Source organism: Carcharhinus amblyrhynchos, chromosome 9 (genome assembly GCF_965287045.1).
Source record: "Carcharhinus amblyrhynchos chromosome 9, sCarAmb.v2.hapA, whole genome shotgun sequence".
Taxonomy (NCBI): Eukaryota; Metazoa; Chordata; class Chondrichthyes; order Carcharhiniformes; family Carcharhinidae; genus Carcharhinus; species Carcharhinus amblyrhynchos.
The window spans coordinates 971,969-990,061 of record NC_137332.1 but is presented as its reverse complement, the minus strand read 5'-3'; the positions used below and the strand labels follow the sequence as shown (position 1 = coordinate 990,061).

The window sequence follows — 18,093 nt, the reverse complement described above, 5'->3', positions numbered from 1 at the left end:
TCCTCCAGTCTTCCGGCACTATACCTGTAGACAATGACAACATAGAATATAGAACAGTACAGCACAGTACAGGCCCTTCGGCCCTCGATGTTGTGCCGAGCTGTGTCCAATCCCAATATCAAGCTATCCCACTCCCTATCATTCTGGAGTGCTCCATGTGCCTATCCAATAACCGCTTGAAAGTTCCTAAAGTGGCCGACTCCACTATCACAGCAGGCAGTGCATTCCGCACCCCAACCACTCTCTGAGTAAAGAATCTACCTCGGACATCCCTCCTATATCTCCCACCATCAACCTTATAGTTATGTCCCCTAGTAACAGCTACATCCACCCGAGGAAATAGTCTCTGAACGTCCACTCTATCGATCCCCCTCATCATCTTATAAACCTCTATTAAGTCGCCTCTCATCCTCCTCCGCTCTAAAGAGAAAAGCCCCAGCTCCCTCAACCTTTCCTCATAAGACCTACCCTCCAAACCAGGCAGCATCCTGGTAAATCTCCTCTGCACTCTCTCCAATGCTTCCACATCCTTCTTATAGTGAGGTGACCAGAACTGAACACAATATTCCAAATGTGGTCTCACCAAGGTCCTGTACAGTTGCAGCGTAACCCCACAGCTCTTAAACTCAAACCCCCTGTTAATAAACTCTAACACACTATAAGCCTTCTTCACGGCTCTATCCACTTGAGTGGCAACCTTCAGAGATCTGTGGATATGAACCCCAAGATCTCTCTGTTCCTCCGCATTCCTCAGAACCCTGCCGTTGACCCTGTAATCCACATTCAAGTTTGTCCTACCAAAATGAATCACCTCTCACTTATCAGGGTTAAACTCCATCTGCCACTTTTCTACCCAGCTCTGCATCCTATCAATGTCTCTTTGCAGCCTGCAAGAGCCCCCCACCTCATCCACTACTCCACCAATCTTGGTATCATCAGCAAATTTACTAACCCACCCTTCAGCCCCCTCTTCCAAGTCATTGATAAAAATCACAAATAGCAGAGGACCCAGCACTGATCCCTGTGGTACACCGCTGGTAACTGGCCTCCAGTCTGAAAATTTTCCCTCCACCACCACCCTCTGTCTTCTATGAGACAGCCAGTTACTTATCCAATTGGCCAAATTTCCTTCTATCCCACACCTCCTTATCTTCTTCATGAACCTACCATGAGGAACATTATCAAACACCTTACTAAAATCCATGTATACAACATCAACTGCTCTTCCTTCATCTACACACTTAGTTACCTCCTCAAAGAATTCAATCAAATTTGTGAGGCAGGACTTACCCCTCATGAAACCGTGCTGACTATCCCGGATTAAACTGAATCTTTCCAAATCGTCATAAATCCTATCTCTCAGGATCTTTTCCATTAACTAACTGACCACCGAAGTAAGACTAACTGGCCTATAATTACCAGGGTCATTCCTATTTCCTTTCTTGAACAGAGAAACAACATTCACCACTCTCCAGTCCTCCGGCACAATCCCCGTGGACAGTGAGGACTCAAACATCAAAGCTAAAGGCTCCGCAATCTTATCCCTTGCTTCCCAAAGTATCCTAGGATGTATCCCATCTGGCCCAGAGGACTTATCCTCCCTCAGGTTTTTCAAAATTGCTAATACATCTTCCCTCAGAACATCTACCTCCTCCATCCTAACAGCCTGTATCACACTCTCATCCTCAAAAACATGACCCCTCTCCTTAGTGAACACTGAAGGAAAGTATTCATTCATCGCCTCTCCTATTTCTTCTGACTCCATACACAAGTTCCCACTACTATCCTTGACTGGCCCTAACCTCACCCTGATCATTCTTTTATTTCTCACGTAAGAGTAAAAAGCCTTGGGGTTTTCCTTTATCTGACTCGCCGAGGACCTCTCATGCCCCTCCTAAGTCTCCTAAGGCCTTTTTTTTAACTCATTCCTAGCTTCCTTGTAACCCTCAAGCTGAACCTTGTTTCCTTATCCTTACATACACTTCCTTTTTCCTCTTGACAAGACATTTAACCTCCTTTGTGAACCATGGTTCCCTGACTCGGCCATTTCCTCCCTGCCTGACAGGGACATACCTATCAAGGACACGCAGTATTTGTTCCTTGTATGCCTCTATTAAGTCACCTAGCTCTCCGTGGTAACAAGTACAATTGCTGGAATGTTATCAGGTCCCATTTCCTTTGCAATATCCAGTGCTTCCAAGTGTCTCTTGATATCACGTGGACTGAATCAAATTGGCTGGAGACTGACAGGTGAGCTGCTGGGGACCATTGGAGGAGGCCGATGGATCATCCACTCAGCACTTCTGGCTGAAGATCACTGCGAATATTTCTGCCTTATCTTTCACACTGATGTGCTGGGCTCCTCCGTCACTGAGGCCGGGGATATTTGTGGAGCCTCCTCCTCCAGTGAGTTGTTTAATTGTCCATCACCATTCCTGACTTTGGCAAGATTAGGGCCAGTTATAGACAGCAGGGGGAAGTTGTGTGTGGAACCGGAGGAGATTGGAGAAGTATTGAACCAATATTTCTCTTCGGTGTTCACGCAGGGGGACATGAATATAGCTGAGGAGGACATTGGGTTGCAGGGGTGTAAAATAGACAGTATTACGGTTGATAAAGAGGATGTGCTGGAAATTCTTGAGGGGCTGAAAATAGATAAGTCCCCTGGTCCGGATGGGATCTACCCTAGGATTCTCTGGGAGGCTAGAGAGGTGATTGCAGAGCCTCTGGCTCAGATCTTCAGGTCGTCATTGGTCTCTGGTGTAGTCCCGGAGGATTGGAGGATAGCGAATGTTGTCCCATTGTTTAAGAAGGGGAACAGATACTTTGCCGGGAATTATAGACCGGTGAGTCTTACTTCTGTTGTGGGCAAGGTTTTAGAAAAAATTATTAGGGATAGGATTTATAGTTATTTGGAGTGTAATGAATTGATTAGAAATAGTCAGCATGGTTTTGTAGCAGGTAGGTCGTGCCTTACTAACCTTATTGAGTTTTTTGAGAAGGTGACCAAAGAGGTGGATGGGGGTAAGGCAGTTGACGTGGTATACATGGATTTTAGTAAGGCGTTCGATAAGGTTCACCATGGTAGGCTTCTGCAGAAAATGCAGATGTATGGGATTGTGGGTAATCTAGGAAGTTGGATCAGGAATTGGCTATCAGATAGGAGACAGAGGGTGGTGGTGGATGGTAAATATTCATCATGGAGTGCAGTTACGAGTGGTGTGCCTCAGGGATCTGTTTTGGGGCCACTGTTGTTTGTAATTTTTATTAATGATCTGGATGAGGGTATAGTTGGGTGGATTAGTAAATTTGCTGATGACACCAAAGTTGGAGGTGTGGTAGATTGTGAGGAAGGGTGTCATAGTCTGCAGGGAGACTTAGATAGGTTGCAGAGCTGGGCTGAGAGGTGGCGGATGGAATTTAATGCGGAGAAGTGTGAGGTAATTCACTTTGGTAGGAGCAACAGATGTGTCGAGTATAGGGCTAACGGGAGGACTTTGAATAGTGTGGATGAACAGAGGGATCTAGGTGTGTGTGTACATAGATCCCTGAAGGTTGGGAATCAAGTAGATAAGGTTGTCAAGAAGGCGTACGGTGTCTTGGCGTTTATTGGTAGGGGGATTGAATTTAGGAGTCGCAGTGTAATGTTGCAACTGTACACTACTCTAGTGCGGCCGCACTTGGAGTACTGTGTGCAGTTCTGGTCCCCGCATTACAAGAAGGATGTGGAGGCGTTGGAGAGGGTGCAGAGGAGGTTTACTAGGATGTTGCCTGGTATGGTGGGGAGGTCCTATGAGGAGAGACTGAGGGATTTAGGGTTGTTTTCGTTGGAAAGAAGGCGGCTAAGAGGGGATCTTATTGAAACATATAAGATGATTAGAGGTTTAGATAGGGTGGATAGTGATAGCCTTTTTCCTCGGATGGAGAAAGCTAGCACGAGGGGGCATGGCTTTAAATTAAGGGGGGGTAGCTACAGGACGGATGTCAGGGGTAGGTTCTTTACCCAGCGGGTGGTGAGGGATTGGAATGCCCTGCCTGCTGCAGTTGTAAATGCGTCTAGTTTGGGGGCGTTTAAGAGATCTCTGGATAGGTTTATGGACGAAAAGGGATTGGTATAGGCTAGTGGGTCATTGTTTTTGTAACTGGTCGGCGCAACATCGTGGGCCGAAGGGCCTGTTCTGCGCTGTAATGTTCTATGTTCTATGTTCTATGTTCTATGACTGGGTGAGGAAGGACTGCAGAGCTTAGATCTGATCTGTTGGTTGTGGGATCATTTAGCTCTGTCTATCACTTACTGTTTTTGTCATTTGGCATGCAAGTAACCCTGTGTTCATCAGGGTGGCACCTCATGTTTAGGAATGCCTGGTGCTGCTCCTGACATGCCCTCCTGCACTCTCCATTGAACCAGGGTGGATCCCCTGTCTTGTTGGTAACGGTAGAGTGGGGGATGTGCTGGGCCAGGAGGTTACAGATTGTGTTGGAGTACAACTCCACTGCTGCTGATGGCCCAGAGCGCCTCATGGATGTTAAGTCTTGAGTTGCTGGATCTGTTTGAAGTCTGTCCCATTTAGCACGGTGATAGTGCCACACAACACAGTGGAGATTATTCTCAATGTGAAGGTGGGACTGAATGTGTGATCAAGTTGCTTCCAGTATTAACCTCAGGACAATCTGTAATCTCTGTAGTGGCTCTCTGTCTAATCCCTTTCTCTTGTGTGATAGGGGATTCCTGGTGCCATGGGACTGAAAGGTGAAGAAGGTGATGAGGGACCACAGGTAATGATACAATGTCTGACTTCCCTGGGCATTTCTAGTATCAGCAGCTGCTCTGAGTCAATCTGGGCATGTTTCCAAAGAACAATTTCAGATATTGAAATGCGAAGCTTTGGATTGAAGAATGACACAAGATGATGGAACTTCCGAAAGGACTCAACAACACAGAGACCCAGAATCTGGGGGGGTTGGGGGATGGAAGGTTGGGGTTGGGATGTGGGTGGTGGTGGGGGTTGGGGGTGAGGGAATGGAAGGTTGGGGATTAGGTTGGGGGTGGTGGTGGCTGGTGGGAGGTGAGGTGGCAAGAGGTGGGGGTGGTGTGGAGTGGGAGTGGTGGGGGATGGATTGGGGGTTGGGCGGTCTCCATCATCTAGGGCGCCTCCCATGTACAAGCTCCACCATGGAGGGAAGAACTGGATTTATTGTTTCAGGAAGAGAGCGCAAAAAAAAGGAAGTTAAATCTTTATAAATCACTGGGTCGACCCCAGCTGGAGAATTGTGTCCAATTCTGGGCTCCACACTTCAGGAGGGATGTCAGGATCTTGGAGATTTTGCAGAGGAGATTTACCAGAATGTTCCCAGGGATGTAATAACTGGAAATGAGAAAATGGCTGAGGCATTGAACAGGTATTTTGTGTCGGTCTTCACAGTGGAAAACACAAATAACGTGCCAAAAATTGATGACAGGAAGGTTATGGAGAGTGAGAACCTAGAAACTCTCATTATCACAAAAGAGGCTGTGTTGGGCAAGTTAATGGGGGCTAAAAGTAGACAAGTCTCCTGGTCCTGATGGAATGCATCCCAGGGAACTAAAAGAGATGGAGGAGGGAATAGTAAATGCACTAATGGTAATTTACCAAAATTCACTGGATTCTGGGGTGTTTCCCTCAGATTGGAAAACTGCAAATGTGACGCCACTGTTTAAAAAAGGAGGTAGACAAAAGGCAGGTAACTAAAGGCCGGTTAGCTTAACATCTGTAGTAGGGAAAATGCTTGAATCTCTCATCAGGGAAGAAATAGCGAGACATCTGGATATAAATTGTCCCATTGGTAAAACGCAGCATGAGTTCATGAAGGGCAGGTCATGTTTGACTAATCTGGTGGAATTCTTTGGGAACATTACATGTGCAGTGGACAACGGGGAACCTGTGGATGTGGTGTATCTGGATTTCCAGAAGGCATTTGACAAGGTGCTGCGCCAAAGACTGCTACATAAGATAAAGGTGCACAGTGTTACGGGTAATGTATTAACCTGGATAGAGGATTGGGTAACTAACAGAAAGCAAAGAGTGGGGGTAAATGGGTGTTTTTCTGGTTGGCGATCAGTGACTAGTGATGTGCCTCTGGGATCAGTGTTGGGACCACAATTGTTTACGATTTACATCGATGATTTGGAGTTGGGGACCAAGTGTAGTGTGTCAAAATTCACAGATGACACTAAGATGAGTGGCAGAGCAAAGTGTGCAGAGGATACTGAAAGTCTGCAAAGGGATATAGATAGTCTCAGTGAGTGGGTGAGGGTCTGGCAGATGGAGTACAATGTTGGTAAATGTGACGTCGTCCATTTTGGTCGGAATAACAGCAAATTATTTAAATGGTAAAAAATTGCAGCATGCTGCTGTGCAGAGGGATCTGGGTGTCCTTGTGCAGGAATCTCAAGGAGTTGGTTTGTAGGTGCAGCAGGTAATTAAAAAGGCAAATGGAATTTTGTCCTTCATTGCTAGAGGGATGGAGTTTAAAAACATCGAGGTTATGTTGCAGCTGTATAAGATGCTGGTGAGGACACACCTGGAGTTACTGTGTACAGTTTTGGTCTCCTGACTTGAGAAAGAATATACTGGCACTGGAGGGAGTGCAGAGGAGATTCACTGGGTTGATTCCAGAGTTGAGAGGGTTGGATTATGAAGAGAGACTGAGTAGACTGGGGCTATACTCATTGGAATTCATGAGGAAGAATTCATTGGAAGAATGAGGGGAGATCTTATAGAAACATATAAGATGATGAAGGGAATAGATAAGATAGAAGCAGGGAAGTTGTTTCCACTGGCGGGTGAAACTAGAACTAGGGGCATAGCCTCAAAATAAGGGGAAGCAGATTTCGGACTGAGTTGAGGAGGAACTTCTTCACACAAAGGGTTGTGAATCTGTGGAATTCCCTGCCCAGTGAAGCAGTTGAGGCTCCCTCATTGAATGTTTTTAAGGCAAGGATAGATACATTTTTGAACAGTAAAGGAATTAAGGGTTTTGGTGAGTGGGTGGGTAAGTGGAGCTGAGTCCACAAAAAGGTCAGCCATGATCTTATTGAATGGTGGGGCAGGCTCGGGGGGCCAGATGGCCGACTCCTGCTCCTAGTTCTTATGTTCTTATGGGGAACTTCAGTGAATGTGGAGAGACTGGAGAAACTGGGATTGTTCTCCTTAGAGCAGAGAAGGTTCAGAGGAGATTTAATAGAGCAACTCCAAATCAATAAGAGTTTTCCTAGAGTTATTAAGCCACTGGTTAAGAGAAGGCCATTCAGCCCATCAAACACATGCATACTCTGCATCAAGCATCAATCCCGCTCCAGTGTCTATCATTGTAACAAAAAGTAGATTTCTCTCCAGTCTGACTCCTCTCCCCTTCTTCTTCCCTCACTGGCAGTGAGTTCATTGTGAGAAAATGTTCTTCCTCACACCCCATGGTCTCGCCCAAAACCTTAATCCTCTGTCCCCCAACCTTGTTCCACCAGCCAAATGGAACAGCTATTCATTATCCAATCCTGTCACAATCTTGTCCACCCCAATTAAATCCCTCCTCAACCTGCTTTGCTCAATGAAGGACAAGCCCAACTTCTCCAATCCCCTCATCCCCATCTTGGGTGGCACAGTGCCTAGCAAGTGTTACCTCACAACACCAGGGACCTAGGTTCAATTCCGGCTTCGGGTCACTGTCTGTCTGTGTGGAGTCTGCACATTCTCCCCGTGTCTGGGTGGGTTCCCTCCAGGTGCTCCGGTTTCCTCCCGCAGTCTGAAAGACGTGCTGGTTAGATGGATTGGCTGTCTGAATGTGCAGGATTACAGGGATAGTGTGGAGGGAAGGACCCTTAGTTAAATTAGTCTAACGTTATCTATATATGGGCAGAAGATTATCAGAAGTAGGAGCAGTAAGGTGTTGGCCCTTTGAACCTGTGCTGCCATTCGATAGAATCACAGCTGATTGGATTCTGGTCTTTAACTCCACTTTTCTGCCTTTCCCCATAACCCTGGACTCCCGCACAGATTAAAAACCCATCCAGCTCAATCTGCTCTGTGGGAGACAATCCCAAAACTTAACAACCACCCGAGAGAAGACGTTCCTCCTCATCTCCTTGTCTTTTATCGGATCCATTTGTTTTGAATCTACTTGTTTTGTCTTGTGTAAGTCTCTCCAATGAACACCCTCTCAGCAGCGAACCTGTTCTGTACCTCAGAATCTTTTACATTTCAATAAGATCACCTTTTATTCTTCCAAACTCCAATGAGGATCAGCCCACGCTGCTTAGCATTTCCTCACAAGACAACTTCTTTTTCCTGCTTGATGCACCGTGACACCCAGATCCCTCTGCACCGCAGAGTTCTACAATCTCTCGCCATTTAATCAATCTGCCAGTTTTTTATTTTTCCTGCCAGGGTGGACAAGTTCACCTTTTCCCACATTATTTCCACCTGGATTTTTTATCTATTATCTCTGTCCCTTTACAGAATCTTTGGCAGGGAGTGTTTCCGATATCGGTAAATGTTGATATGGGGCCGGAAGTTTGGCAGTGAAGTTACCAAAGTCAGTGGCAGTTTTCTCCACCAAAGAGTCCGGGATTTTGAAAGAATGATTTGCAGTCACGATGTACAGCTGGCAGGACAGCCTCTGATTTGTCCATCCTGTCAGCAAACCAGATACCCAATCATCCAGGCACCGTCTTTAAAATCTGCCCCAGCGGCCAATCCACTAACAGGAAACAATCTTCAATCCTGCACCTCTCCCCCCAACCCTGGCACCACACTGGCACCTCGTTGGCACGACCCCAGCTCCACCCTGACACTACCCTGCACCACTCTGATATAATTCCAGCTCTACCATCACAACTTGATCTTCTACCTTTTATCATCAGTAAACTGATCTATAGTCTAGTCCGTCCCTTCATCCAGCTCACTGATAGGAGTTGAGTAACCTTGCTCAGCTGTCACAGAAAGGTAACAAACAAGTTAAATGTAAAGTTTATTTATTAGTGTCAGAGGTAAGGCTGAGATTAACACTGCAATGAAGTTGCTGTGAAATTCCCCTAGTCGCCACACTCCGGCACCTGTTCGGGTTACACTGAGGGAGAATTTAGACGGCCAATCCACCTAACCAGCACATCTTTCAGAACATGGGAGGAAGCTGGAGCACCCGGAGGAAACCCACGCAGACATGAGGAGAACATGCAGACCCTGCACAGATATCTTGAGGGGAACTGCTTGATAGAGCAGACGCAGCACGGCTTCGTTAAAGGGAAGTCGTGTCTGACAAATTTACTGGAGTTCTATGAGGATGTGTCTAGGGCGGTGGATAGTGGAGAGCCGGTGGATGTGGTCTTTCTTGATTTTCAGAAGGCGTTTGACAAGGTGCCTCATAAGAGGTTATTGCAGAAGGTCAGGGGACATGGAGTTGGGGGTAGGGTGTTACCGTGGATAGAGGACTGGTTGTCAAATAGGAGGCAGAGAGTGGGGGTCAATGGGTGCTATTCGGATTGGCGGTTGGTGACTAGTGGAGTGCCCCAGGGGTCGGTGCTGGGGCCTCAGCTATTTACCATTTATATAGATGATCTGGAGGAGGGAACCGAGTGTAGGGTGTCAAAATTTGCTGATGACACCAAGATTGGGGGAACGGCAAATTGTGCGGAGGGTGGTGAGAGTCTACAGAAGGATCTAGATAGGCTGGGCGAATGGGCCAGGAAATGGCATATGGAATTTAATGTTGGCAAGTGCAAGGTGGTCCACTTTGGTAGGAAGAATGGTAGGAAGGATTATTACTTACGTGGAGAAAAACTGCAGCAGGCGACGGTGCAGAGGGACCTCGGGGTCCTTGTGCATGAGTCGCAAAACCCAGCTTGCAGGTGCAGCAGGTGGTCAGGAAGGCGAATGGGATGCTGGCCTTCATAGCGAGGGGGATTGAATATAAAAGTAGGGAGGTCTTGCTGCAGCTGTATAGGGCATTGGTGAGGCCGCAGCTGGAGTACTGTGTGCAGTTTTGGGCGCCATACTTACGCTAGGATATTTTGGCCTTGGAGGGAGTGCAGAGGAGGTTTACTAGGCTGATGCCGGAGTTGAGGGGGTTGAGCTATGAGGAGAGACTGAATAAATTAGGCTTGTACTCGTTAGAGTTTAGAAGAATGAGGGGAGATCTCATTGAGACGTATAAGATGATGAATGGGATGGATAGGATAGAGGTGGAGAGACTCTTCCCGCTCAAAAAAGACAGTAGGACTAGGGGGCACAGCCTCAAGATAAAGGGGAGGCGGTTTAGAACGGAGTTGAGGAGGAACTTCTTCACTCAAAGGGTGGTGAATCTCTGGAATTCTCTGCCCGTTGAAGTGGTGGAGGCTGCCTCGCTAAATATGTTTAAGACGCGGGTTGATGGGTTTTTGATAAGAGAGGGGATTAAGGGTTATGGGGAAAGGGCGGGAAAGTGGAACTGAGCCACAACAGATCAGCCATGATCTTATTGAATGGCGGGGCAGGCTTGAAGGGCTAGTTGGCCTACTCCTGCTCCTATTTCTTATGTTCTTATAGTGACCCAAGCCTGGAATCCAACCCGGGTCCCCGGCGCTCTGAGGTAGCAGCGCTAAGCCTCAGGTGTAGCAAGTAATTATAAAGGAAGATACTACGTTAGTCTTTATTGCAAGAGAATTGGAGTACGGGAATAGGGAAATCTTGCTGCAGTTGTATAGCGCCTTGGTGAGTTTGCGCCTGGAGTAGTGTGGACAGTTTTGGTCAAACTACCCAAGGAAGGAGATACCGGCCAGAGAGGAAGTCAGCCCGGTTCACCAGACCAACTGTAGGTGGTGCGACAGTTCCGTGAGGAGAGATGGATGAGATGGGGCCTCTCCAGAGTTTAGAAAAATGAGAGGTGATCTCAGTGAAGTGTAGATACGGGAAGGATGTTGTCCCCTGGCTGGGGGAGTCAGGAACCAGGGGCACAATCACAGAATAAGGGACAAGTCATTGAGGACAGAGATAGGAAGGAATTCCTTCTCTCAGAGGGTGGGAATCTTTAGGATTCCCCACTCCAGAGGCTTATAGATCCTCGGTTATTGAGTGTGTTCAAAGCCAAGGGCGATAGAGTGCCCCAGGGATCTGTTCTGGGACCCTTGCTGTTTGTCATTTTCATAAATGACCTGGATGATGAAGTGGAGGGATGGGTAAGTAAGTTCGCTGATGACACGAAGGTCGGTGGTGTTGTGGATGGTCTGGAAGGATGGCAAAAGTTGCAGCAGGACATAAATAGGATGCAGGACTGGGTGGAGAAGTGGCAGATGGACTTCAACGCGGATAAATGTGTAGTCGTCCATTTTGGCAGAACCAACGGGATGAACGAGTACACTATCAAGGGCAGGAGTCTTAGTAGTGTTGAAGAGCAGAAGGATCTTGGGGTCTGGGTCCACAGGACTCTTAAATCGGCCTCGCAGATGGAGGAGGTGGTCAAGAAGGCTTATGGTGTACTGGCCTTCATTAATCGAGGGATTGAGTTTAGGAATCGGGAGGTAATGCTGCAACTTTATAAGACCCTTGTCAGGCCTCATTTGGAGTGAGCACAGTTCTGGTCACCTCACTATAGGAAAGACGTAGAAGCTATTGAAAGGGTACAGAGGAGATTTACAAGGATGTTGCCTAGACTGGGAGGCATGCCTTATGAAGTTGGGTTGAGGGAACTGGGTCTCTTTTCCCTGGAGAGACGAAGGTTGAGAGGCAACCTGATAGAGGTTTATAAAATGTTGAGAGGAATAGATAGGGTGGATTCTCAGAGGCTATTTCCCCGGGTTGAAATGGTCGCTACGAGAGGACACAGATTTAAGGTGCGGGGAGGAAAGTACAGAAGTGATGTTAGGGGTAAGTTTTTCACTCAGAGGGTGGTGAGCGAATGGAATCGGCTGCCGTCAGTGGTGGTGGAGGCGAACTCGCTGGGGTCTTTTAAAAGACTTCTGGATGAGTATATGGGGTTTAATGGGATTGGGGGTTATAGATAGGTCTATAGATTGGTAGGTGTTGATGTGATCGGTGCAACTCGTGGGCCGAAGGGCCTGTTTGTGCTGTAGTGTTCTATGTTTCTATGTTTCTATGATAGATTTCTGGGTATCTACAACATTAAACGACACGGGGAAGGTGCAGCAAGATATTGCAGAGAGAGATCAATAATTATCTGAAATAGCAGAGTGGCCCCGAGGGGCTGAATGGCCTCCTCCTGTTCTCAAATTTTGATCTGACAGTGAGCTGTGATCTGGAATCTGTGATCTGCCTGAAAGGGCAGTGGAAGCAGATTCAATAATAACTTCCAAAAGGAAATCGGAGAGTGAGTGGAAAAGGGAAAACTCAGGCATTGGGAAAGAGCCAGGGCAGTGGAAATTATTGGAAAACTCTTTCAAAGCCTTGGCACAGGTGCAATGTGCCGAATGGCCTGTGTGACATCGTTCAGGGTTTCGGCCATCTCCCTGTTTCCGAAGGAATGAAGTTTGTTTCTTACCTGGAGGTTTGTGTTTCTCGATGTGTCTGTGTGTGACCCTCACTCTGACCCCTCTCTGATTCAGGGTCCTCGAGGGATTCAGGGAGTTGTTGGAGCACCTGGAAAGCCGGGGAAGAGGGTAAGTCTGGAGCAGATTCCCATTCTCCTCTTCACTTGTTCTCATTTTTTTCTTTGTTTTTGGAAAACTCTGAAATGACAAATATCTTAAACTGAGGCCAACAACCGATCTGTTAGTCGGATAAACACAGAGAATTCTCATTTCCTCAGGCAGAGTTACACCTGCTTCCATTTCCTGATCTCCACTCACAGATCCCAGTTTCTTATTGAGTTCCCAATGTTTGATTCCCGTTCCCATTCCCAGTTTTCCATTCCTGTTCCCTGTTCCCATTCCCATTCCCGGTTCTAACTCCCTCAGTCTTCCGCACACTGATATTTTCTGATGGTCTTTTTCCGTTTCCAGGGTCGTCCCGGTGCGGATGGGTCCCGGGGAATGCCGGGGGAACCCGGATCAAAGGCAAGTACAACAACAACCTGATCATGGCTGAATCTTTGGGAGAATATTCCTCAACATCAAGGTGCATTTATCTAGCACCACAAATGTGATTAACATCCATGGAGCTTCCCAGACACCGAGCAGGACTGGAGAAAAAATCCTGGTTAATGAAGTCGGTTTGAAGGACAGAGAGGGATGGAGGGGGAAGGACTCACAGTCTCTCTCACTCTCTCTCTCTCTCTCACTCTCTCACTCTCACTCTCTCTCTTTCCCTCACTCACTCACTCACTCTCTGTCACTCTCACTCTCTCACTCTCTCACTCTCACTCTCACTCTCACTCACTCTCTGTCACTCTCACTCTCTCACACTCTCTCTTTCCCTCACTCACTCAGTCACTCTCTCTCACTCTCTCTCTCTCACTCTCTCACTCTCTCTCTCTCACTCACTCTTTTCCTGCACTGATTACAGTTTGAGTCTCTCAGGCTGATTTTTCATTTCCGTGCTGGTTCTAATTGGCTGTGTTTATTTTCAGGGTGATCGGGGTTTTGACGGACTGCCAGGCCTCCCTGGTGTGAAAGGTAACCGGGTAAGGTTTACAATCCATTCCACTCCACATCACTCAGCAGAACTATCCTCAGCCCAGGACTGGAGCGCTGTGTAAAATAGTCTGTAAAATAGGAGCACAAAACTGCAGATACTGGACATGAGAAGTAAAGACAGGAATTGCTGAATAATCTGAGCAGATCGAGAAACGTCTGTGGACAGAAAAACAGAGTTCACGTTTTGAGTCCAAACTAACTCTTTGGGATTAGACTCAGTGAGTTTGAGAGTTCCTGTACTCACTGGGACAGCTGGGAGATTGGAATCCACTTCAATAATTCAGTTGAAGTAGTGAGAGGAAAATCAGAACACAAAATCATAACAAATGGTCGCAGGAGTTGGTGATGCGCTCCCTCCATTCGTCAGTAAGATTGGGGCTGTTCTGTGGTGATCTCAATTCTCCTTTCCTCCCTGTCCACCACATCCCTCCATTCCCTCCAATCAAAACTCTGCCTAACTCAACCTTGACTGTATTCACTGGCCCAATCTCCACTGGCCCCTGGGGAGGAGAATTCCAGTGAGAAATCTCACAACACCAGGTTAAAGTTTAACAGGCTTCTTTGGTAGCAAACACCACTAGCTTTTGGGGCTTTGCCCCTTCGTCAGGTGAGTGGGGAGTTCTGATCACAAACGGGGTATATAAAGGCACAAATAGTTTACAGAATACTGATTAGAATGCGAGTCTTTACAGCTAATCTGCTATTCAAGTCTTAAAGGTGGAGACAATGTGAGTGGAGAGAGGGTTAAGCACAGGTTAAAGAGATGTGTATTGTCTCCAGACAGGACAGTTAGTGAGATCTTTCAAACCCAGGCAAGTCATGGGGGTTACAGATAGTGTGACATGAACCCAAGATCCAGGTTGAGACCGTCCTCATGTGTGCGGAACTTGGCTATCAGTCTCTGCTCAGCGACTCTGCGCTGTCGTGTGTCATGTCTACATCATGAAGAGAATTTCGCACAGGAATGACCCACTGTGGGAAGAGATTTCTCTTCATTTCTGTCTGCCTTGAGGACCTGCTGATTTTAAACTCTCTCATTCTAGATTCCCCTCGAGGGGAAACTTTATCTCAACTTCCGCCCTGCCAATCCCCTCGGAATCTCTCAATCAAAACACTTTGCATTTTTCTAAATTTCAGTATCGGCCCAACCTGCTCAACCTTTCCTCAGACACCAATCCCCTCGTTCCAGGAATCAGCCTGGTGAGCCTTCCCTGAACTGTTTCCAATGTATGTCCCTCCTTACACAAGGAGGTTGGAAGTTTACACAGTCTGCTAGACATGGTTTATCAATGAGTCACAGACTGTCTGCTTTCATTCTGCATCCTCCTTCCAGTAAACCATTCCATTTCCCCCTGAGGTTCTTCGCTCTACCTACATGCTAACCTTTTATGATCCATGTACCGGGATGTCCAGGTCCCTCTGTACCTCAGTTCTGCAACCTCTCTCCTTTTCTATTCTTTCTGCTGAGGTGGACACCTCCCATTGTCCAACTTTATTCTCAAATGCTGTATTTTTCCCAGTCGCTGCCTGCACCTATAAACTTTTTGTTGCCTCCACATGACTTGCTTTCCAACTGTGATATTATCAGCAGCTGCAGTGCAGTCGATTCCTTCATCCTGGTCGTTAATGTAGGGCAGGATTTTTCACCAGCGGATCTGCTGGTCCTGATGAACCTCCCCCAGTCTCTCTGCAGCTTTCCCATTGGTCAGGGCAGTGCCAACAGCACTGCGATGGGGTGATCCCGTCGCTGCCCAATAGCCTCTGGCACCCAGAAGTGATGAATCTCCGAGGCCTCAGCTCTGACCCCTGAGACCTCCTCACGTTACAGTTCGTCAACCAGAAAATGACCCGTTCACCTGGCACTTGTTCCTGTTTATCAGTCAATCTCTGTCTGCGTTGTTTAATCATCTCCAGCATCATAAACCTTTATTATGCAGCAGCTCCACTGAATGCCTTTCCAAAAGCCAAACACACTGTGAGGGGATTTTCCAGTCCTTCCTGCCAGTGGGATCTTCCAGTCCCACTGAAGCCAGCTCCCGCCCCCCCCAGCCCCCCGCCCCCTACCCTCCATTGTGAGTTCTGGGCGGTGAGATGGGTGAGCCACACAGTGTGGCGTAGACATTATCGGCAACAACAGCCAATGGAAAACCCACTGTGCTGCTGGGATACACACCGCGGGGGTGGGGGGGGGGATTGGGGGTTGGGGGGAGGGGGGGTGATGGTTGGGGGTTGGGGGGGAATGGGGGGAGGGGGGTGATGGTTGGGGGTTGGGGGGGAATGGGGGGAGGGGGGTGAATGTTGGGGATTGGGGGTGGGGGGGAATGGGGGGAGGGGGGTGATGGTTGGGGGTTGGGGGGAGGGGGGAGATGGTTAGGGATTGGGGGTGGGGGGGAGGGGGGTGATGGTTGGGGGTTGGGGGGGAATGGGGGGAGGGGGGTGATGGTTGGGGGTTGGGGGGGAATGGGGGGAGGGGGGTGAATGTTGGGGATTGGGGGTGGAGGGGAATGGGGGGAGGGGGGTGATGGTTGGGGGTTGGGGGGGAATGGGGGGAGGGGGGGTGACGGTTGGGAGTGGGGGGGGGGTTCCCCTTTACCCACCCAGCTTGTTACACACTCAGAGCTTTAATCATCTGTTTGTTAAACATTACCTCCTCTGCACGCGCTCAGCCTGTGATTTGTGAATCTTCTGCTGAAACTGCTGCCATCATTTTTCCAACGACTGTCGCTACACAAACTGCTCCCCAGTTTCTCGCTCCTTCCTTCTTGAATACAAGAGTTATTCTCATGGTTTCGGATTAACTGGGAGCTTCCCAGAATATTGGGAATTTTGGAAAATTCTAACCAATCCGCCCACTATCTCAGCAGCTCCGTCTGTTAGAATGTGAGGAAGGAGGTGATTGGAGAACTTGTTAGCTCTGAGTCTTGTTAGTTTTATTTGTGTTGTTTCAAAGTGCTTTGTGAGAATGTTATTGGATAGCGATTGACACCAAATTAGCTGGAAAGTACAACAGGTGACACAAAACAAGGTGAATGAGTTATTTGGTAAGGAATAGTAAAGGAGCAGGGTAAAGGTGGAGAGATAAACAGGGTTAGGGAAGTCGTTCCAAAATTTAGGGACCTATCTTGCTCAGATTTCAGGCAGCTGAAAGCATGGGAACAAATTCTGGATGTCCAAACTGCCGGGATTCACGGAGCGCAGGGATCCTAGAAGGTTTTGGAGCTGGAGGAGATTACAGAGATATTCATTTCAAAATCTGAAAACCCTCTATCAGATCAGCCTATAACATTCCAGGGAATATGAGCCTCCTTTAGAACCATAGAACATTACAGCTCAGAAACAGGCCTTTTGGCCCTTCTTGTCTGTGCCGAACCATTTTTCTGCCTAGTCCCACTGCCCTGCACTTGGACCATATCCCTCCACACCCCTCTCATCCATGAACCCGTCCAAGTTTTTCTCAAATGTTAAAAGTGACCCCGCATTTACCACTTTATCCGGCAGCTCATTCCACACTCCCACCACTCTCTGTGTGAAGAAGCCCCCCCTAATATTCCCTTTAAACTTTTCTCCTTTCACCCTTAACCCATGCCCTCTGGTTTTTTTCTCCCCTAGCCTCAGTGGAAAAAGCCTGCTTGCATTCACTCTATCTATACCCATCAAAATCTTATACACCTCTATCAAATCTCCCCTCATTCTTCTGCGCTCCAGGGAATAAAGTCCTAACCTATTCAATCTCTCTCTGTAACTCAGCTTCTCAAGTCCCAGCAACATCCTTGTGAACCTTCTCTGCACTCTTTCAACCTTATTTACATCCTTCCTGTAACTAGGTGACCAAAACTGTACACAATACTCTAAATTCGGCCTCACCAATGCCTTACATAACCTCACCATAACACTCCAACTTGGCCCTCCAAGCCTGCGCCACTCATTGGTCCAACTAGACCATTCGTTTGTATCCCTCCATTCCCAGTCTGCTTATGTGACTATCCAGATAAGTCTTAAACGATCCCAGTGTGTCCGCCGCCACCACCCTGCTTGGCAGTGCATTCCAGACCCCCACTATCTACTACTGACGTCAAATTTACCGGCCTATAATTTCCCAGATTACTTTTTGAGTCTTTTTTAAACAACGGAACAACATGAGCTATCCTCCAATCATCCGGCACCTCACCTGTGGATACCGACATTTTAAATATATCCGCCAGGGACCCTGCAATTTCAACACTCGTCTCCTTCAAGGTCCGAGGGAATACCCTGTCCGGTCCTGGAGATTTATCCACTCTGATTTGCTTCAAGACAGCAAGAACCTCCTCCCCTTTAATCTGTATCGGTTCCACAACCTCCCTACTTGTTTGCCTTATTTCCATAGACTCTATGACAGTTTCCTTAGTAAATACAGATTCAAAAAACCCATTTAATATCTCCCCCATTATATAATCTCTCTACACAATCTAACCCTGGGAATGCACTCCTTCCAAGGCCTCTATCAGAGGTGAAAC

At 47.6% G+C, this 18,093-nt stretch overlaps 1 protein-coding gene across 1 annotated transcript in view; it reads left to right on the top strand.

Moving 5' to 3' along the window:
• col11a1a (collagen, type XI, alpha 1a) overlaps window positions 1-18,093 on the top strand; it is a 443,284-nt gene that overhangs the window by 218,775 nt on the left and 206,416 nt on the right. The window contains exons 15-18 of the mRNA XM_080195067.1: window positions 4,723-4,776; window positions 12,569-12,622; window positions 12,965-13,018; window positions 13,531-13,584. Coding sequence (XP_080051193.1) covers window positions 4,723-4,776; window positions 12,569-12,622; window positions 12,965-13,018; window positions 13,531-13,584 — 216 coding nt within the window. The remainder of the gene's footprint in view (window positions 1-4,722; window positions 4,777-12,568; window positions 12,623-12,964; window positions 13,019-13,530; window positions 13,585-18,093) is intronic.